Below are 22,124 nucleotides of genomic sequence, written 5' to 3'. Positions count from 1 at the left end.
CGATCGCAGCCCTGTGGCGGGCCGATCGCAGCCCTGTGGCGGGCCGATCGCAGCCCTGTGGCGGGCCGATCGCAGCCCTGTGGCGGGCCGATCGCAGCCCTGTGGCGGGCCGATCGCAGCCCTGTGGCGGGCCGATCGCAGCCCTGTGGCGGGCCGATCGCAGCCCGCGCCAAAGGGCAGAATTCAGCCAATAAAAGATTCCTGCAGCTCTGAGTCTGGATGGCTCCCAGGGCTCCCCTGATGAGCGGAGACATTCAGTCGCCTGCTGCTGCTTCTGGAAGAAGGTCTGTTTGCTCTTCCACATGCCCCTGTGCAATCTGGTCTCAGTGTGCCGGGCTGTGCTGGCTCTGGCATGCCCTTTTGCCAGCTGATGGGCTGAGCTCGAATCTCTTCCAGTCAGCAGGAGCCTGCTGGTGGCAGGGCTGCCCACACCAGTTGTGTGTGAGAGAGCTCTGAGGTCCTGTGACGGGCCTGTGGAGGTGATGTGTGTGGGAGACCCCCTGGGCTCTGAGGTTGCATGTGTTAGATCTCCGGGCCCGGGGGGTGGGCGCAGGGGGTGCACGATACCTCTGGGCCCTGGAGGGGATGCATGTGTGAGATGCCCCTGGATTCTGGGGAGGTGCGTGTGCCAGAGCGCCCGGGGGAGGTCCCCCAGCGCCGGGAGGGGAGCAGCACCTCACGGGACTCCCTCCTTTCAGTTACATCCCTGCTGTGGTCGATCACCGTGGAGGAATGCCATGCCTTGGAACCTTCCTGCTCCACCAGGTACAGCCCTTGACCCCGCCCATCTCTCATCCGCGGAGCAGCGGGGTGTCAGGCTGTTGGCTTTAACTGCTGCCCCTTTCTGCCTGGGCCGGGTTGTAGGGCATCCAGAGGAGGATCACCGTGACCTTAGTGCATGAAAACGGCAGCCACGTCCGCTGGAAAGAAGTGCGAGAGCTGGTTGTGGGTAAGCAGTGCTGCTGGTTGGCATGGGCTGAGCAGCCCTTCACCCCTTTCCCGTCTTCTCGCCCCTCCCGGTCTGTCCCCCCAGCAGTGGGAATCATGCAGCTGATTTCTGGAGGCCAGCCAGCCCTCCCTTGCTAAGGCTCAGCAGCACAGCACCCAGCCAGAAGCCCCCTCACTGAATCCGGGCTGCCCAGCCCTTACTGATACAGCAGGGCTCCTGGACAGAGCCTCTGCCTCTCTGTGGCCTGTGGAGGCCCCGGCATCTTCAGGCTGGCCAGCCTTGTGCAAGAGTGCGAGCCAGACCTGGTGAGGGCGGCTAGCAGGCACCCCCAGCTCCTCCTTGTCTCCCCGTCCGTGTGCGGGTGCTGGCAGGAGCAGTGGGCACGGGACTGGAGAGGGTCTGTGGCTCACACTGAGTGTCTTCCCCTCGTCTAACTGTCACACTTCCCATGCCATGCTGCTGGGCACTGACCATCCCTGCCACGCTGGGCTGGGCAGGGCCCTGTGCTCCTGCCCCGCCTCCAAATGCTTTGGGTTGATGTGTGTTGCAGGTCGGATCCGAAACACCCCAGAAGGGGACGAGTCTCTCATCGACCCCAACATCTTGTCTCTGAACATCCTGTCGTCTGGATACGTCCACCCCTCCCAGGACGATCGGTGGGTCTGCCCTGGCCTGGCCTCTCAGCAATGTCAGGTCCAGTTAGGCTGTGAGGGCATTTCTCCCTCCTGCCACCACGGCCAGAGCGCGGGGGCAGTGGTTGTGCTGCGTCTGCATTTCAGAGGCATTAGCGGGATGGCAACCTTGCTGCCCACAAGGCAGGACCAGTGGAGGATGCCTGGATGCTAGAGATTCGAGGTGGGCTTCCCCACCCCACCCCCACCGAGACAGGACATCCTTGCGCCACTGGGCTGCCCTGGGTATGGACCAAAGGGGCCTAGCCTCCCAGTGACAGTTTCCAAGGGCTCTTTGATCCCCACCCTGTGTTGCAGCAGCATTAATCCAGGCGTGAGGCCCACAGCCCTGCTTGGACTGCTGGGCACTGTCGTCTGCACTTCCCGTGAGCCTGAGAAGGAGCCAGAATTGCTAAAAAGCCACAGTGATACCTGAGCAACCCCCAACCAGCTTCCCCCGGCCCCCAGCACTTCCTGTTCACAGCAGCCCCACCAGTCAGCTGTAGGGTGCTGGAACAATGTGTCCGGTGCTGGCGGGGCTGAGACCCATTGAACCAAGCTGCAAACCCCGTGTATGATGGAAACACTTCAATACCGGGGTGCATCAGCCTGCCCCTCGTCCCACCTGCCTCAGTCAGCGTTTCGCAGGGTGCTCGGGGGTGTGGGAGGGCAGGAAGGGGCAGAGCAGGGGGTTGAACAGTAAGCACTCCCAGCACATTGGAAAGCTGGTGCCTGTCGCTCCAGCTCTTGAGTCGACACGTGTGCGAGACGCTGCGTGTTCATATCCGACGAGCTGCAGGGTGGCCCCCTTGCTGGAAATGTAACCTCTCTGAAAGCTAGTACAGCTGTGTGCCTACCGGTGCTCTGCGAGTGCTGACGCTTTGGGCTAAGTCGTAAGGCGGTGGCAGCAAACACCAGGCAGGGACCCTAGCAATGACCAGTGCGTAGGTCAGTGTTGCTGCGGGTTGACAGCTGCTGGCATCACCCGGCGAGATGGCTAGCCCGGAGAGCTCTCATGGGTCCCTGGAGGACAGGTTCTGGGTGGAAGTGGCTGTACAGTGTGTGTGGGGCCAAGACTGGAAGCACATACAGCAGGAAGCGGCAGTGGTCACTAATGACAGCACTTGCTTGTCATTCACCTCGAGGAGATGAGAGATCAACCCTGGCGAGACAGGGACCTGTGGACTGGTGTGTGGCCGTTGTGAAGCATTGTGCTGCCTGTCCTCAGAGCATGGCAGGAAGGAAACAGAGCTGGTCCCTGGATCCTTGGAGATCTCTCCCTTCCTCCTGCCAGGGCCACCCTGCTATGGCACGTGCTACACCTGGGGGAATATGCTTGAGTCATGGACCAGTGGTTGCGAGCAGAGTCACTGAGCTGGGAGTGACCGGAGGAAGGGCTTGGATCAAGGCAGTAGGCAGACTGCAGTGCGTGCTGTCAGCCGCCAGGCAGGGTGTTCAGAGGGAGCAAAGGACTCAGCACCGCTCTGGATAACTCAGATCCTTTGTTCCTGCCTCATCTGAGCAAAACAGAAACTGATAGGAGCAGTGTAATAGATGCAGCATTTCTCAACCCTTGGGTCCCCGGGACCGGCTTGCTTCCTTCCTAAGCTGTGTCCAGGCCAATGCTGATGCACAGACCGGTCATTGAGAAACAGCGTAACAGTCTTTTGCCCTGTCCCTACACGAGAGCCATGCTGTGGCACCTTGGGCCTTCCTCCCTCTTCTTCCTCCATGCGTGAGCCCTGCAGCTAGCAGAGGTCCTGGGCAGGGATTTCAGCCCTGGGGTGGAGTGCTCTGGAGCACGGAGAGGTGATTGCAGGGCTGCTTGGCACAAGGAAAGACTGGTCCTAAGCAAAGGGGACCCAGGGCATCAGCTGTGGATCTAGTTTTCCCTCCCAGGATCTCAGCTGGACGTGTGAGAATGCGCTGCTCTCTGGGGAGGGACGCCTCTCCGCAGCTGGGAGCAGCTTGGGCAGACAGGGTGGTACGGGGATGGGGGGGTAACTGGTTCACAGGACAGTGGCAGGAAACATCTTCACCCATTCCTTGCTTCATCCCTGCATGGGCTTTTTGCTTGGCTTGGTCCCAGCAATGGAGAAACCCTGGATGCAGGGACACCAGGAGGAGAACCCTCGTTCTGGACTGCTTGTGCTGCCTGCTTTGCTCTTGTATGTCCTTCGGTCTTCACTGCAGCAGGCAGGCCTGGGATCATCCCCCGGGCTGTTCCCCCCCCCAGTACTGACTTTTCCATGGAAGTGGTTCCTGATGGGAGCCAAGAAAGGCCTCGCTGTGCAGGTGGTAGGTAGGCCCTCAGGAAGCCAGCAGCCCCGACTTTCCGCACAGACGCAGGCAGGACCTGGATTTCCACCTGCCAATAGCCTCTGCCACCAGGGTTGTCATTTAAGCTCCTCATGGTAGCCAGCCCAGCGAAGGGTGCTTCCCACTCACACTCTGTCACCCCGTCAGGAGGGGGATCTGGTCTCTCCCCCATGCCACTCTCAAGGCCGCAGCCCTCGCTCCCCAGCTGCTCTCACGTCCACGCGTGCCTGCAAGGTGTCAGGTCCTTTGGCTGCAACGCTGCCGCCCTCCTTGAAGCAGGGCTGCGTGGAGGCCTTCGGCTTCTGAATCACGTACTTACAAAGCCGCTGCTGCTGCCGCCATCCATCCAACCCGCACTAACCATGTGATTGTTTTGTATCTTTGCAGGCAGTTTCTTGATTCGGATATGCCTAGGTATTATTGGTTTCCCTTGGGTTTTTTAATTCGCTTCCTCTTCCCTCCTTGGCACTCTTCCTCCCCCTCGGAGACAGCACTTTGATTTCCAGACACTCCATCCACTGGCTTCCCTTTCTCTTCCCCATCTCTGGGCTGCTCTTTCATTCCGTTTCTGTCCCTTGGGCTTCCCTGTTTGTATGGACCATGCTCTCGTTAGCCTCTGCTCCTCTGGCTGGCTTTTTGTTCAGTTTTGCTGCTGTTGTAACTGTGTGACATTTGGCAAAGACCATCCTTCCGCCTCTTGTTCTCTCTCCCAACTTGGGCCCGGGAGCAGGCCCAGGCTGCATGAGAGGCTGGTCTGTAGTGTGTGGGTGGAGAGGGCCCTTTAAGATACTGTATGAAAAACAAAGAGGAGAGACATGGCAGCAACGTAGCTGAGCTTGGGACCAACGTACAAGTTACGTGCAGAGGGAATGGGCATAACAGGTGAAACCTTGGCTGTACTGAGACTGCTGTGAGATTTGCCATTGGCTCCAGTGAGGCAGGATTTTACTCCAGCTTGGTATTCTCTGGCCACTGATAGATTCCTTATGTTCTTAGGCAAAACTGACCAGCTCCTCAGCTGGTGCAGAGTAGCCTGGCTCCCTTGCAGATTGACACCAGTTCCCCGGCTGAGGCGCTGGACCTGTGTTCTTTGGACATTGCTAGGGAATGGGTTTGGAGCTGCACATTAACAGAGGAGGCTGCAGGGCTACTGGAGCACTCTTATTACTATGGAATAGTTGAATGTAATGGGCTTCAGTGGAGCTACGCCCGCTGGCAGCCAGGGGGAGCTATACATTCATCGACCGACTCTTTCCTCTAGCAGTCGATTCATTGCCCCCCCCCCCCCCCCGGAGTCATGCTGACCCACTACCTGCCCCTCCAGTTCCTTCTTGCTCCCAGAGGGGCCAGAGGGAGGGTATTGGAATGGATTGGGGCTTCCACAGATATTTCCATTGAGATTTAGAGGAAAAAGTGGGAAGATGAAAATATTTAAAAACTCAGCAAATTGTGGAGAAGGGGCCTTGGCAGCCTCTTAACCTCTGTCCGTCTGTGCTCAATACACTGATGTTATTGTTTTAACTACCCCAGTGTGCTTGGACTGAAGTGTTTTGGAAATTCCACTTGAGATATTTTCTATGAATAAATGATGGACACTGGGCAGATAAACCAATACAAATAAGTGTACTGAGTACAAAGCAACGGGTGGTAAGTCAGGGGTCACCAGCCAGTCGATCGGGATCTGCTGGTCGATCTTGGAGCCTCTGACAGGGGATCTTGACAGGTTTGACCAAGGCGCTACCAAGTGCAGCACTTCATCTGCCTTTCCCCTCACTGCACACCGCCTGCCCTTTGCCTTGGAGCTGCCTCTTCCTTGCTCCCCCCAGCCTCCTGCTTGCTGTGCAGGACAGGGAAGGAAGGGGGGGTGCTGATGTCAGGGTGCTCCCTCCCTCCCTGGATTCTGTCTCCACAGAGTGGAGGGAGGCACAGCAGGGCTTGGGATGGAGGGAGTTTGCTGGCTGCTTTTGGGAGTGGTGCAGGGCCAGGGCAGGGCAGAGCCTGCCTTAGCCCCACTGCACCCCCACCCAGGTAAGCAGTGCCCAGCTGGAGCCAGCTGCAAGCCCCTTCCCCAGTCATGAACCCCCTCCTGCACCACAAGCTGCTGCCCAAACTCCCTTACACAACCTGTACCCTGAGCCCCCTCATAGAACTGAACTCTTTGCCCCAGGCTTAGCTCAGAGCCCTTCTCACATTCCAGATCCCTTAGGCCAAGACCAGACCCTGTGCCCCTGCCCAGACACAGGAATCTCCAACTGTTTCTTTGTCACAATGTAGACTTCTTGCTCGTACCCCTTTTCCTGCCAGAGAATGGCCACTTAACCCGATGATTGTCCATTTAATTTTGTGACACCTGGTTGAGGTGTCAGTTTGGATTTGGTCCTTGAGGAACTGGTTTGTGGCTGCTTCTCTAAACTTGGAACGTGTCTCAGCAATGTCGGGCAGTAGAATTTCATAACTTTTCATATGATATTGCCACACAAATTTTATCAGAACAATAATGATCAGCAAATTATGAGTTTTCAAAAGATACGTGGCATAATTTGTATTAAATGTTTCATAGTCTTGTGAAAAGAGTGAACAAAGGGTGTAAAGACTGTAACAAGGATATTAACACCCTCTCCTTGTCAGTGGTTGATTGTTACACACTAACCCATCAGTTTCAGAGCAGTGTCATTGCAGCCTCCTAGGCCTTGAAGGAGGCAGCCACTTTGGTAGTTCCAAAAGAGCCTAAGGGAGTTAGGTACCCTGTTCCTTTTGAAAATCCCAGCCTTCATCTCTTGTGCCTAGGCTGCAGCTATACTGACTGAGATCAACCCAAGGAGGTAGAACACTAGAATAAAGGACTCCCCATCCCACTGGTAACCACTGGTTGACCTCATCTGGTAATCTGCCCCTGGCAGACACGAAGCTCAAGCTTTGGAGAATGGCAAATTTATGTCAGCAGGTCTCATAGGGAGAAATATTCCTTCCCAGGCCCAGTGGATGGTCAGCTTGTAACGGTCACGCTGACCCACGTGACCGGTGTTGATGCTCATGTTCGTAGATCATCAATTTCAAATTCTGATAGAGTTTAGATTCCGCAGAGTTTCTGATCACCTCCTCTGACCTTCTGCATAAAATGCAGGCTGTAAAACTTCACCCACGGATTCCTGCCTCATGCCAAAAAGATTGTGGTTGCACTAAAGCAGCTCTACATCTCATTGTTCTTGCTGACATGCCCAGATAAGGTCTTGAAAATGGTTCTGATGAGTTCCTTTAACAGAAGTCCATAGGATGGATACTTCCTGCCAAGAAATATTGCCTTCTTCCAACAAGATTGTCACTTGAATTGAGCTCCCCCTTTCTCTTGTGTTGTGAGACTGGACACAGGAGTGTCTAGTTGGCTTTTCACTCTGCTTTTCGCCATTTGGAATGGGAGGAAGGAGAAAATCAGAGAACACAAGGACAGGAAAGAGCAGCAGGAATGCCACCGCTGTTCAGAATTCAGATAGTCAGTCATCCTCAGATGGGATCTGTTCTTCCAGATGGTGTGAACTGTTTGCAATGTCACCAGGGCTAATAGAGCTCTGTGTCTCTGCCTACCCAGGGGAGTAGGGTCGCTGTTCTTGCTGTACATCGGTATATCCCCAGGAGTCCCTTCCAATACACCGGTACAGCCCAAGAGTGAAATCTGGAATCTAAAGCCCTGAAAGAAGGGCAGATATGGCAGTTGCCTCACCTGTGCTGGGAGTCCTGAGCCCACTCTGCCATTCTTCTCCACCCCCCTTGTGGGATGGTTGGGGATTTGACACTCACCTGCATCTATCTTTCCCTGCATCTCTTAGAGACTCAGCAGCATGAGGGCCTTCTCAGTGCCCTTGGAAATGAACTCCAAGCCTCTCCTTGACTTCAGGAGATGAACAGGCTTCCCACACAGCAGCAGATACAGGACAATGCTTGCGTTTTCATTTTCTGCTCTACGGTCAAGAGCGGACCAGCCAGATCCATTTCTGTAGTTATGGTGGAATAGTTTGAAGGCTTTGTTTCCACTCTAATGCTGCCTGTTGAGTGACACGTCCGATCTCCACTGGAAAGAGACCCACTAATGTTTTGCTGTGGGTCACTTCCAAAACACTGCACCTTTTCCCATTTCCCATTGTGGGTTACAGCTCAGAGCCAGCACTCAGCTGAACACAGATGATTGTCCCTGATCATGCAGAGCCTGCTGAAAGTACTTGCTATGTGATTGCCCCAGAGAGTGATTCACGGGTCCCAGGTCAGCCAAGCATGCAAGTGTCTGCAGAAAGCTACGGGCATGTGTAAGTGCTTTGCTGAAAAGCAGCCATAACCTAGACATTGCCTTGTGGAAGGATCTGGTTCCACACACAAGCAATTGCTGTCACGCAGTCCAGGCAGGCTGGTTCTGAGATGACAGGAGTCTGCAGTTAGACAGCTAACAATGTAGATGGAAGCAAACTGGGAAAGGGGGCAGGTGACACTGAATTTCCAGTTTGCCTTCTGAGGGAAGAGGCACATCTGCACCCAAAGGATCCCAGACCCCTTGGTTCTGCACTGAGTCATGTGGGTTGGGAAGAAGAGGCAGAGGAGGATCTAGGTTTGCTGTGGGGATTGGAAACAGTCTGTAGCAGACACACAGGAGTGCTGTGCAGCCCAAGGTAAGTGTCTGTTGTGAAAGGCTGTCTCCCGGGGTGCAGACTGTGAGCTGTGGGAACCACTGCACCCTGCTACCCACCAGGCCCTGTTATCACCCCCACACAACAGCAGGTGGCGCCACACGCCACCTCAGTTACCTTAGTGCTTTCCCTCAGCGACTCAGGGACATGCAGCCAGTGCCCCAGCTCCCTGCCTTGCACCCCTTTGTGGGGCTGTAGAGTCAGGATTAAACCATCTTGCTCTGCACGGGGGTCTGTGCAGTATAAACCCAGCGCTGTAGTTCGCCTTCCCTGGACGCGGGAAGGAGATGCAACAAGGCTGTGTTAACCACGCTGAGATTTCCCCAGACACGGCACTCGAAGGCGCCCTGGGCTAGATAAAGCAAAACCACGTTGACTGACTGCAAGAGAGATTGGACGTGATTCTAAGGGACAGCAAACAGAGAAAGCAAATAGACGACCGGCCTAGTAACCCTAACATGCCCGATAGTTTGGCTATGAAGTGGCAGTCCATCTCTGTCCCTCAGGTGTTTCCAGGAGTGTCCTTGCATGATGAGTGAGGCCACTCCATGCTGTCACACCCACCTTGGATAGCTTTACGCTCTGATGGGAAGAAACCCCTTGTTCCAGACTCAGTTCCCAGCCTGGCTTGTGGAAAAATACAGGCATCAAAATGGAGTTCAGTGTCATGTGATTTGGTCATGTGCCCTGCATGCTCTGCTGAGTCATAGCAGCCATTACTTACTTGCTGGCTGGAAAGTTCTCAGGAAGGCTAATCTGTCCATTGTCTTTGCTGATGACACATCAGTGCTATGTAGCTTCTTCTTTGTCATATCTAAAAGGCTAGCTGTGGGTATTTTCCAAAGTCAGCTATTTGAAATACAGATACATAGTCAATATTCGTAACATCAGATACAAAAATGATACATTCTTACAAATAGGATAATCATATTCAGCAAATCACAACTTTTCAGATGACATCTTATATGACCCATTTTGTACAAAATGCATCATAATTATTCCATTATAATAATATCCCAAGGTGGATATGGGGAGTCGTGTCACACCGATGAGGTTCCAGAGTGACTCCTCAAGACAAGGACCAAGGGTGGTGACATCTAGCCATGCTGGGGTGATGTGTGCAGAGCAGGTGATGGGTTTGAGGCCAGTCGTAACCAGCTGATGCTGATTAAGCCTGACCAACATTGTTCTTTTGCCTAATCGAGGGCATGGCCCAACAATTTCTCCCAGTGTCCCTGCAATATTGCATCCCACCTGGAGAGAAAGAGGGCTGTGTCATCTGATAGTAGCAGAGTGGGAAATCACAGTTAAGGTTATGGGTGAGGATGGTGTGTATCTTAACTCTGAATGAAATGCTGTACAAGGATTTAAGAATATACTCTTGTTTTGGAAAAGGACAAGGCTCTACTCAGCTGTAACTGTGTCAACAGAGGTTTTGGGCAATGATTTCCAGTGCTAAGGGCCTGATCCAAAACTTGTTGACATTAGGAGGAGAATTCCTTTTGACTTCAGTAGGATTTGGCCTTTAGTGAAGTAACTCTTTAGCCCTCAGAAGCAGAGTAAATGACAACAGCAGCCTGGGAACTTGACTTTGGAGGGTTTTTTCCCTACCCTTAGACTAGATTTGTGAAAAGGAATAATGGACCAGCTACTTGAGATTACTTTTACTGAATCCTTAGTTTTTGGTCTGATCTTTTTATCTTGTAGTTACTGATTTATGGCAGAAGTAATGTTAAGGAGAGATCTGTGGAAGCCAGTGTAGGGACTGAGAGCAAATTCTCCCATGGCATTAACCCCCCTCCCCCCAAATCTAAAGTATTCCTAACTAGAGACTGATCTATTTTGGTGAGGAAAGTGTTGCAATGAACTTTGCTGTAATTCTTTTTAGTGGAGAAAGGGGAGACTCTTTATTCCATTTGAGGTCAGATTGAGGTTTGATTTCAATTCTGTTTTAAAAATCCAGCAGTCCTTGTATTGTACAAGGGCTCTCACTGTCCAGGGCATTTGTGGGGCTTTACACTGCTTGTTAAACACGGGATGCAATGATTTCTGAAGTCTGCTATTACACAGCTCATAGTTTGCACCAGGCAAAGGCATGTCACATGTCCACTGTGCGTTTACAACGCTAAGAGTTGTTCAAATGCTGGGCCTGACTGTGCTCTCATTTACCCCAGGGCTATACCTCTGAATTTAATCTTCCCATTTCATTAACATCAGCGCCAGGCACACAATGTGTCGTTTGGCTAATATGGAAGTTTTGGCCAGGTAACACCTGATTGGTTGTTTGGCTCACTCAGGCTCTGTGCTCGGGGTGACGGGGCAGAGGTAGCTTTCCACCCACAGTGTGGCCTCCAGGGTACTGTTCTGAGTCTCCTGTTGGCTGTGTCTCCTGCAATGAGGGCTATGGGAGTGGCTAGGTGGGTGGCGACAAAGCCTTAGCCCCCCCAGGGATTCCCCATGTTGGTTTCACCATGCCAGAGCTCATGGGAGATGCCAGCTCTTTCTGGTTCTCAGGTCTTTGCAAAAGGGTTTGCCCCAGACTCAACATGGTGGAATTCAACACGTGCTGTGGGAAAGCATTGAAACCCTGCCCCACAGTGGCCCCTCGGGCCCTCACCTGTGGGACGATACTGGAGCGGCACAGCAGAATGTCGTTCCGGTTTCGGGGTGGGATGGCAGGAGGGGAGAAGAAGGAACATGGTTTGTGGCTGGTGTGGGCTGGTTTCCATAGGGAAGCAAACTGCAAAGTACAGGATTTACTTTTAAGAGTAGTATGCACCAGGGTCCTGTTTTCTTTGTTCAGTCTAGTCTAAGCTTTATTCTGCGGTATGAAAAAGCTGTTATCTTCAGGACTGAGCGTGAATGAGCAGTGACAGGACTTCCTCGGTGCATTGTTCTAGTTCACTAGTCTGAGGACCTGAGTGCAAATTTTGGTTCAGCTGACAAGTGAAAAGGGGGGTGTGGCCACATCCTATGCTTCCTTTTGATATCGTGCAAAACCACCTGACTGGGGGCCATTTGTTGGGCATGGGAAACTCTCCTCAACAGAGACCCCAGCCTGGCACAGCAAGGAGCTTGCGGCTCAGGGCCAAGGGGTGCCGGCAGAAACTTTGAATCTGAATGACCAGAAATTGGATTCCCTTCCCCTCTCCAGATGGAGTAGGGCTGCTACTGAGTTTTGGCCTAATGGGTGGGGAAGAGCTCCCAAAACATATGGCTGTCGTGGAGTGTCCCAGTGAAATAGCACTCACAGCAGCAGGTACGTGCTGCAGGTCTGTTCTTGTCTCACAAGAACTGCTCACTTCTCACCCTGACATTTACAAGGGCCATGGTCACTGCCACGCCCTAAGTTATTAACCGCACAGCATGCTCTGTCTGTGGTGCCCCAAGCTGGCACATCATGGCCATTAATAACATCAGGGACTCACTAGCATGTCAGAAATGATGCGCTCCCATCTCTGGCCTCATGAGGGGCAATGGAGCCAAGCTCTGTAGGCCATGCCCCAAGAAGAATGGACAATAGGGTCCTCCTTCGATGCAGGAGGGTGCTCTTCACAGGCAGAGGCAGTGATCTGTTGATACAGCAAGGCAGGAAAGCCCATAAATTGAATGAACAGAATCTAAACTCCCCTGTTATGGGCAGGATGGCTGTGGGAATCCTCTCCACACCCAGGGTCTCTGTGAAACTGTGGCCCAGGGTTTCTGCTATCACATCACCACCACAAGGATGGAGAGAGAATGTGATCTTTGTTTCCTTCCTGGTTCCTCACCAGCTACAAATTCACAGCTGGCCCTGACTGATATCTCCCCACACCCACACATGCCCCCGAGCTGTGGGGTTAGTTTGTCACCAGACCCCTTAAGAACAATGCTTTCTGACTTTTTAATTTCTGTGTGTGTGTGTGTGTGTGTGTGTGTCTGTCTGTCTGTCTGTCTGTCTGTCTGTCTCTTGGGTTGCCTTCCACTTACAGCATTTCACTGGGAAATGACACTAGGTATTTCTCTCTCACTTTCTTGCGTTCACTTGCTCGGTCTGTTCCCTTCTGCTTTTCTCTCTTTCTCCTCTGTCTGGTCCTCTGCTTTTTGTTCCTTTTTCTTATCCTCCTTTCCTTATATTATCTCCTTCCCTTTGGAGTTACTCATCCTGCCATGACTTGTTTCTAACAGTGGTGCTGGTCTTTCCCATTCCGTTTTGGTGTTTGCGACATGTTCCAGAATGATTCTCTTGTGTTATTTAATGTGTGCTGTGTAGAATGAGCTAGTAACAGTGCAGCAACAAAACCGGTCAAATGTGCTTTACCAAGAGTCTTTCACTGCTCCCGAGTGGGACCCAGTCCCACTCATTGCTTGCCAAGAGCAGTCCAGGGATCCTGCTAAAGAGCTGTTTGACTGTGTTGACGCTGAGTGTTGGCGAGCTGTGATGGTGAAATATCTGTGTGGAAATGGTTTTGAACCATGTCTTCTTGAGGATGCTCAAACGGAAACTAGGGGGAGTTCTGTGCAGAGGTCATCTTTGATTGGCTTCTGAATGGGGCTTTCCAAGTAGTCTGGTGGGCTGGGAGGTAGACCCTAAACATGAGTGCTGAGAGCCAGATGGACTCAACAAAGAGACTGGGAGCATAGTGGGATGTCCAATGACCCAGAACAGGTCAGGGATTCTGGGACATGAGCCTAATTTGTTCAAGCCAAAAATTATTTGTTCTGGCCTAAAAATGAGAGGGCAAGAAGAGAGTTCCCATCTCTGCCAGTGCTGAAGGGTCAGGCTGTGATGTCCTGCATGGAAGTCCTGTCTCTAGAGGGAGTGGAGTAGAGGTGATTAGACAGACTGGACCTGGGCCCTGACTTCAGAAATCCATCTCCATTCAGCAAAGCACAGAAACATGCTTCGTATCAGGCACATGCCACATCCCATGGATTTCAAAGCCACTTATGCAGTTCTTCAAGTGGAGCCCATGTTTAAATGCTTTGGGGGCCATGGGCATTAAATCCCTCTGTCACCCGGGCCCCCTTAATGTAGCACAGACATTAAATGAGGGAGCGAAGGAACAAGGAACATGGAGGATCAAATTCACCCTGGCAATAGGCAGCGCCACTGATTTCCCTGGAGTTGCACTTGCTCAGGCCAGTGTAGAACTGGCTCCGCGCCTGTGGCTGTGTCGCGTCTGAGATGACCAGCAGGAAGGAAGTCTCTCTGCCGAGCTCGTGGGGCACTTTGCGCTCACAGCCTAACGTTGGAAGGAAGAGGTGGGGCTTGGTGTCAGCTGAAAGGTAAAAAATCATGGCGGATGTAAAGTGCCCGAGAGACAACCGCATCCCCCTCTTTTCCGTTCTGACCATGCTCGCTAAAACCGTTCTTCCTTCGCACGGAAGAAGGCCTGTTTGTTACCCACATTTGACTGGAGAGATGTGGCCCTGGAGCGCTGCACATTTCTTGGGGCTAGCAGCAGGACTCCAGCACCTGGTGCTGATACAGCTATTCCCTTGTCTCCCTCGCCTCTAGCTTTCTGTCCTTCCCTTGCTCTCCCGCCACCTCTCTTGTGCTCCTCCATTTCCAGTAGGCTGCCCAGGTGCAGGCCACCCAGATCATTCCTCCTCAGATCTGTAATAAAAACCATCCTTTGAAGCTTCCTCATTGAAATGTTCCAATATTTTTCAGAGTAACAGGGGGGCAGGGGAGTGCTTTCCCCCTCCCCCCGCCCCCACTCCTTCTTAGAGTCAGCTCAAACCTGAGAACTCCAGAATGGCTGCCCATCTGTCACAAATGTGGTCATGTGTGTGCATGTTACATGTTTCTGGAGCTTTCACTTCGGGTGTCGGGTGTTTTTACCAGACCTCTGCTGTTCCCTTCCAGGACGTTCTATCAGTTTGAAGCAGCGTGGGACAGCTCCATGCATAACTCCCTGCTGTTGAACCGAGTCACCCCTTACAGAGAGAAAATCTTCATGACCCTGTCTGCTTACATTGAGGCAAGAACTTTCCCATGTTTTTAAGCTGCCCATCAGCACACAGAGTAGGCAGTGTAGCCTGAGAGAGCCAGGGTAGAGAGAGGCAGTTCTCAGTGGTGGCAGATGTAGGAAAAACTATTTCCCTAGGAGGGGGGTGAAGCACTCGGATGGGTTCCCTAGGGGGGGATGGAATCTCCATCTCTGGAGGTTTTTATGTCCTAGCTTGACAGAGCCTTGGCTGGGATGATTTAGTTGGGATTGGTCCTGCTTTGAGCAGAGGGTTGGACTTAGTGAACTCCCGAGGTCTTTTCCAACCCTAATCTTCTATGATTCGGCATCTTTCTCCACCGTGCTGCAGATGGAGAACTGTACCCAGCCAGCTGTGATCACCAAAGATTTCTGCATGGTCTTCTACTCCAGGGATGCCAAACTTCCAGCATCTCGCTCCATCCGCAATCTCTTTGGCAGTGGAAGCCTGCGAGCCTCGGAGAGGTAAAGGAATCTCCTTTTCCTTTTCAAAAGGAGGAAGGAAGATACTGAAGAATAAAGAGCAAGGGTTATGAATGGTGACACATTCTTAGCTGTCCATAGTGCTGATCATGCTGAGCTAGGCACTTTGGGCCAAATCCTCAAAGATATGTTGTCACATAAAAAGTTATATATATGTAGGGCCTGTAAATCAACAGGCCCGGGATGGAAGTTTCCATCCTAGAAGTACACCGCATTGGAGACGGCAAGTGCAAAGAGTAGCTGGACTTTATCAGCTTTAACCCATGCCTTGAGTTGGGAAACTACTAAGTGGTAAACAAGTTTGACCTCGGTCTCAGCTCATAAGAGTGATAAGAATGGCATTAAGCCAGTATGCACACACCCATAAACAACTGTAGTATAACTAGTGTAGGGAGTCCTGTGCCTAGTGAGTCTCACCAGGGACTTAGACCTCAGAGGGTGCCCTGGATTCCCCTACCTGGAGTCACGTCCACTGAGGCCTGGTGTGAGGTGACCGGAACAGGACTCCCAGCAGACTGAAGGGGCGAAAGCATTTCCAAGTGCCTGTTGCTTGCTTTTATGCGTTGCTCTGCCTGTGCTTATTGACATATTACTTTGGAGAAGCTCTGTACCCATCTGGCAGTATTAAGCCTGTAATAGTACTGCCATAGAGAGATTAATAAAAGCAGCTATCCCTAATCGACTCTGGCTTGAAGCAAAATCATAATCCTGTTTGGCCATGGCCCTGTGAGTTGACATATATAGGTACCCAGCTGTTTTTAAACATTCCACTAGGCTTCTGTCTACATCAAATACCTTTGCAAACCTGGCCCTTACCCCTCTGAAATGAATAAGTTCATTCCACTCCAGGTGCCTTGTGTATTCATGTCATTGATTTCCAGAGCCGCTCTTTGGTAGTCATGCAGAAGGTGTGGTAACCAGAGCTGCCCAGGAAATGGTCATTTTTGCCTGCAAAACAGGCTGATGAGAAAGATTTGTTCATTTTTGTTGAAAGCTTTCCAGTTTTTGTCAAGAAAATGTTTTGATTTAAAATTTGCCAAATACCAAACAAAATGGTTTTTTTTTAAATAAAAACCTGAATCTTCTTGACTAAAACAATTTCTTTTTTGCAAAAACACCTTGAGGAAGGTGGGGCTCAGGACTGGACAGTTGTGATGGCTGTTGTGGAAGGCAGTTATTTGGTTTGTATTTATTAGGGTTGAAAGAGCAACCTGTTCCATCATGCTGTTGCGCTGTGGAATGAGTCAGTTCCAGGTACCCAGAGCATGGGACGGGGGCTCTGTTATGTTTGTGTGAAACTGAGTGGACTAGCCTGTTCTGAGAGGCTGACTTGGTAACATAGCCTTGAACAAGCTGGATTATGTGCAGTCTTATAATAAGGGTATTCCAGGAAATGCATTCCATGTGGCGCAATCTAGAACTCATGCACCTGGCTCTCCACGGACTTGCACCTTCTGTAGACAGTGAAACCTGTGCAAAGTGGGTGAATGTGAAATGCTACTGCTCTGATTGGGAGGTGCCTTCCACCCTTGCATCAGGACAAGGTGCAAACCCAGGAAGAACCAGGCCCTGTGTTTCCTAGTGCTTGTGCAGAGATGCATGTTCAGGGACATTGCTCTCTGCCAGAAGCAACATGCGGACAGCTCCTGGAATGGGCTATGAGGATCTTTCCCTCCTTTCCTTCTTCCTTTGTCCAGAAAGAAAGGAGGAGAGAAATGAGTGCATTATAACAGCTTCAGAATCCAGCTCCTGTGTCCCATGGAGGATGCTGGCCAGCATGGTTCTCTAGCAGTGGCACAGGATGCTGGGGCTGTTCTCAAGCTGCCAAGGACTCAGAGCCCCTCCCCCCACTCCGCTAGCACAAAGGCAGCACTGATAGGCCATGAAGGGGGCAAGGTCCAGTCCTTTTCAGCTAGAAGAATGGTCCATTGGGCACTGTCCTGGGAGTGAGAGGGAGAGGAATGAAGAGCAGCTGGAGGGTAGACATAGGGCTCCCAGTGGTGTGCCGGGGAACAGAAGAATCTCTTGAGAGTGTTCGTGTGCTACCAACCCGTGTTGCAATGTCCTACAGAGCCAGGAGTGGCCTGGGTCCCAGAGCGGCAGCCCCCATCCCGTCTCTCTCAGCAGGAACGCTGAAGGGCACTGCCAGAGCAAGAGCTGGCTCCGGGCTCATCTAACAATTTACATCCCACATTGTTATCACTGGCCAGTGGCTTTGGAACGAGAACCAAGGCACAGCTGGGACAGGAGCCCCATGTCCCTCACAGCCACCTCCCGCAGTGTGAGGAGCATCTGCAGTGTGTAACCTGTTGCCTTCCATCTGCCTGCAGTAACCGTGTGACGGGGGTGTACGAGCTCAGCCTTTGCCGGGTGGCCGATGCTGGCAGTCCAGGTGGGAAGCTCATCTCTACTCGGGGTAGCTTTCGGGTTATTTGCCCTGTGGGGACTCCAGTGCTGGAACTGACGGGGGACTGAAACCCCTGGGATTCATTGTGGAGATGGCAATTTATTTTCAAAAGGACTTAAGCCAGGGATGGATTTGCCCCGCAAAGCTTAAGTGGATTAAGGTGTGTGGCCCTTTCCATCCTCATTAAATGACAGGTTGTGAAGGTTTGCACCTTCAGCAACTCAGCACACCCACTCCCATGCTGGGTGTCTAGTCTATGCATGTCATTATCCCTCTCCCCCAAAATCTGCCCCTATGCCATGCAGCAGTGCAGGTGCAGGGAGCATGTCTGCAATTAGATGTGCATCTCCTTAGGCCAGCCTCCATCTTACCATCCAGTCTCCAATCTAGAAGCACGAACCATGGTCCCTAGAGCTGAGCACTTCTCTCCTGCAGGTATGCAGAGGCGACGCAGGCGTGTGCTGGACACCTCTGTGGCATACGTGCGGGGCGAGGAGAACCTGGCTGGCTGGAGACCTCGAAGTGACAGCCTCATCTTGGATCATCAGTGGGAACTGGAGAAACTCAGCCTCCTGCAAGAGGTCAGACTACACCCTAGAAACCTATTGCCAGGCACATCGCTCAGCCAATGGACCGCTGCTTGTAATGCTTGTTACATGCAAGGTCAAACAGCCTGGTCAGCTAAGGTGCCTGAGAGGCTTATTTTCCATGTGTCTGATGCTTTGCCTTGGAGGTAAAATAAATGGAACAACTCGTGCTACTTTCTTGGCATTTGACTGCAACCCTAGCAGGGTAGCTCAGCAGAGGTCTCCAATGTTCTTTTAATGCTTGCTCATGTCAGTGCCATGCTAGGTGGGTGCAGGACTGTCTCAGGCCATTCCTGCACCCTGGGCAGCGGGCACGCGATGCCTGCGCAGCTCCACCCCCGGGCGCATGGCGCATGTGCAGCCCCGCCCCCTGGCACTCTGCGCATGTGCAGCCCCGTCCCCAGCACGCTGAACACCTTACAGCGGCAATCGGCACCTCTAAGGGACGCCCCACGGCCCCCAGCCCGAGGCGCACGGCGCCTGATGGCACCTCTAAGGGACGCCCCACGGCCCCCAGCCCGAGGCGCACGGCGCCTGATGGCACCTCTAAGGGACGCCCCACGGCCCCCAGCCCGAGGCGCACGGCGCCTGATGGCACCTCTAAGGGACGCCACACGGCCCCCAGCCTGAGGCGCACGGCGCCTGATGGCACCTCTAAGGGACTCCACACGGCCCCCAGCCCGAGGCGCACGGCGCCTGATGGCACCTCTAAGGGACGCCACACGGCCCCCAGCCTGAGGCGCACGGCGCCTGATGGCACCTCTAAGGGACGTCACACGGTCCCCAGCCCCAAGCGCACGGCGCCTGATGGCACCTCTAAGGGACGCCCCACGGCCCCCAGCCCAAGGCGCACGGCGCCTGATGGCACCTCTAAGGGACGCCACACGGCCCCCAGCCTGAGGCGCACGGCGCCTGATGGCACCTCTAAGGGACGTCACACGGTCCCCAGCCCCAAGCGCACGGCGCCTGATGGCACCTCTAAGGGACGCCCCACGGCCCCCAGCCCAAGGCGCACGGCGCCTGATGGCACCTCTAAGGGACGCCACACGGCCCCCAGCCTGAGGCGCACGGCGCCTGATGGCACCTCTAAGGGACGTCACACGGTCCCCAGCCCCAAGCGCACGGCGCCTGATGGCACCTCTAAGGGACGCCCCACGGCCCCCAGCCCAAGGCGCACGGCGCCTGATGGCACCTCTAAGGGACGTCACACGGTCCCCAGCCCCAAGCGCACGGCGCCTGATGGCACCTCTAAGGGACGCCCCACGGCCCCCAGCCCGAGGCGCACGGCGCCTGATGGCACCTCTAAGGGACGCCACACGGCCCCCAGCCTGAGGCGCACGGCGCCTGATGGCACCTCTAAGGGACGTCACACGGTCCCCAGCCCCAAGCGCACGGCGCCTGATGGCACCTCTAAGGGACGCCCCACGGCCCCCAGCCCAAGGCGCACGGCGCCTGATGGCACCTCTAAGGGACTCCACACGGCCCCCAGCCCGAGGCGCACGGCGCCTGATGGCACCTCTAAGGGACGCCCCACGGCCCCCAGCCCCAAGCGCACGGCGCCTGATGGCACCTCTAAGGGACGCCCCACGGCCCCCAGCCCGAGGCGCACGGCGCCTGATGGCACCTCTAAGGGACGCCCCACGGCCCCCAGCCCGAGGCGCACGGCGCCTGATGGCACCTCTAAGGGACGCCCCACGGCCCCCAGCCCGAGGCGCACGGCGCCTGATGGCACCTCTAAGGGACGCCCCACGGCCCCCAGCCCGAGGCGCACGGCGCCTGATGGCACCTCTAAGGGACGCCCCACGGCCCCCAGCCCGAGGCGCACGGCGCCTGATGGCACCTCTAAGGGATGCCCCACGGCCCCCAGCCCGAGGCGCACGGCGCCTGATGGCACCTCTAAGGGACGCCCCACGGCCCCCAGCCCAAGGCGCACGGCGCCTGATGGCACCTCTAAGGGACGCCCCACGGCCCCCAGCCCGAGGCGCACGGCGCCTGATGGCACCTCTAAGGGACGCCCCATGGCCCCCAGCCCGAGGCGCACGGCGCCTGATGGCACCTCTAAGGGACGCCCCACGGCCCCCAGCCCGAGGCGCACGGCGCCTGATGGCACCTCTAAGGGACGCCCCACGGCCCCCAGCCCCAAGCGCGCGGCGCCTGATGGCACCTCTAAGGGACTCCACACGGCCCCCAGCCCCAAGCGCGCAGCGCCTGATGGCACCTCTAAGGGATGCCCCACGGCCCCCAGCCCGAGGCGCACGGCGCCTGATGGCACCTCTAAGGGACTCCACACGGCCCCCAGCCCGAGGCGCACGGCGCCTGATGGCACCTCTAAGGGACGTCACACGGCCCCCAGCCCGAGGCGCACGGCGCCTGATGGCACCTCTAAGGGACGTCACACGGCCCCCAGCCCGAGGCGCACGGCGCCTGATGGCACCTCTAAGGGACGCCCCACGGCCCCCAGCCCAAGGCGCACGGCGCCTGATGGCACCTCTAAGGGACGCCCCATGGCCCCCAGCCCGAGGCGCACGGCGCCTGATGGCACCTCTAAGGGACGTCACACGGCCCCCAGCCCGAGGCGCACGGCGCCTGATGGCACCTCTAAGGGACGCCCCATGGCCCCCAGCCCGAGGCGCACGGCGCCTGATGGCACCTCTAAGGGATGCCCCACGGCCCCCAGCCCGAGGCGCACGGCGCCTGATGGCACCTCTAAGGGACTCCACACGGCCCCCAGCCCGAGGCGCACGGCGCCTGATGGCACCTCTAAGGGACTCCACACGGCCCCCAGCCCGAGGCGCACGGCGCCTGATGGCACCTCTAAGGGACGTCACACGGCCCCCAGCCCGAGGCGCACGGCGCCTGATGGCACCTCTAAGGGACTCCACACGGCCCCCAGCCCGAGGCGCACGGCGCCTGATGGCACCTCTAAGGGACTCCACACGGCCCCCAGCCCGAGGCGCACGGCGCCTGATGGCACCTCTAAGGGACTCCACACGGCCCCCAGCCCGAGGCGCACGGCGCCTGATGGCACCTCTAAGGGATGCCCCACGGCCCCCAGCCCGAGGCGCACGGCGCCTGATGGCACCTCTAAGGGACGCCCCATGGCCCCCAGCCCGAGGCGCACGGCGCCTGATGGCACCTCTAAGGGACGCCCCACGGCCCCCAGCCCGAGGCGCACGGCGCCTGATGGCACCTCTAAGGGACGCCCCACGGCCCCCAGCCCGAGGCGCACGGCGCCTGATGGCACCTCTAAGGGACGCCCCACGGCCCCCAGCCCGAGGCGCACGGCGCCTGATGGCACCTCTAAGGGACGCCCCACGGCCCCCAGCCCGAGGCGCACGGCGCCTGATGGCACCTCTAAGGGACGCCCCACGGCCCCCAGCCCGAGGCGCACGGCGCCTGATGGCACCTCTAAGGGATGCCCCACGGCCCCCAGCCCGAGGCGCACGGCGCCTGATGGCACCTCTAAGGGACGCCCCACGGCCCCCAGCCCAAGGCGCACGGCGCCTGATGGCACCTCTAAGGGACGCCCCATGGCCCCCAGCCCGAGGCGCACGGCGCCTGATGGCACCTCTAAGGGACGCCCCACGGCCCCCAGCCCGAGGCGCACGGCGCCTGATGGCACCTCTAAGGGATGCCCCACGGCCCCCAGGCCCAGGCGCACGGCGCCTGATGGCACCTCTAAGGGACGCCACACGGCCCCCAGCCCAAGGCGCACGGCGCCTGATGGCACCTCTAAGGGACGTCACACGGCCCCCAGCCCGAGGCGCACGGAGCCTCATGGCACCTCTAAGGGATGCCCCACGGCCCCCAGGCCCAGGCATGCAGCACCTGATGGCAGCTCTAAGGGGTACCATGTGGCCAGGTGCACAGCTCCCCTTACAGCTGCCATTAGGCGCCCCCCCCCCCCAGGTTGGTGCCCTGGGCAGCTGCCTGGCTAGCCCCCCCCCAATCGGTCTTGGGAGGGTGTGCACCCCCGACACAGCTGCTGGAGACTTTTCCCTTAGGGTATGTCTACACTACAAAGTTAATTCGAACTAGCGGACGTTAGTTGGAATTAACTTTG

At 55.6% G+C, this 22,124-nt stretch overlaps 1 protein-coding gene across 7 annotated transcripts in view; it reads left to right on the top strand.

The window, feature by feature from the left end:
• The window catches only part of KIF1A (kinesin family member 1A), a 123,911-nt gene that overhangs the window by 88,832 nt on the left and 12,955 nt on the right, over window positions 1-22,124 (top strand). For 4 of the 7 annotated variants that reach the window (XM_075917837.1, XM_075917834.1, XM_075917833.1 and 1 more), the window contains 8 exons: window positions 699-765; window positions 865-949; window positions 1,500-1,605; window positions 4,327-4,353; window positions 14,464-14,578; window positions 14,916-15,049; window positions 17,398-17,459; window positions 17,910-18,055. In XM_075917837.1, coding sequence (XP_075773952.1) covers window positions 699-765; window positions 865-949; window positions 1,500-1,605; window positions 4,327-4,353; window positions 14,464-14,578; window positions 14,916-15,049; window positions 17,398-17,459; window positions 17,910-18,055 — 742 coding nt within the window. The remainder of the gene's footprint in view (window positions 1-698; window positions 766-864; window positions 950-1,499; window positions 1,606-4,326; window positions 4,354-14,463; window positions 14,579-14,915; window positions 15,050-17,397; window positions 17,460-17,909; window positions 18,056-22,124) is intronic. The other 3 variants (XM_075917838.1, XM_075917839.1, XM_075917835.1) reach the window with 1 other exon arrangement.

Source organism: Pelodiscus sinensis, unplaced genomic scaffold (genome assembly GCF_049634645.1).
Source record: "Pelodiscus sinensis isolate JC-2024 unplaced genomic scaffold, ASM4963464v1 ctg41, whole genome shotgun sequence".
Classification (NCBI taxonomy): domain Eukaryota; kingdom Metazoa; phylum Chordata; order Testudines; family Trionychidae; genus Pelodiscus; species Pelodiscus sinensis.
Note: the sequence above shows the minus strand (reverse complement) of the source record. Positions and strands in the feature narration are given on the sequence as shown.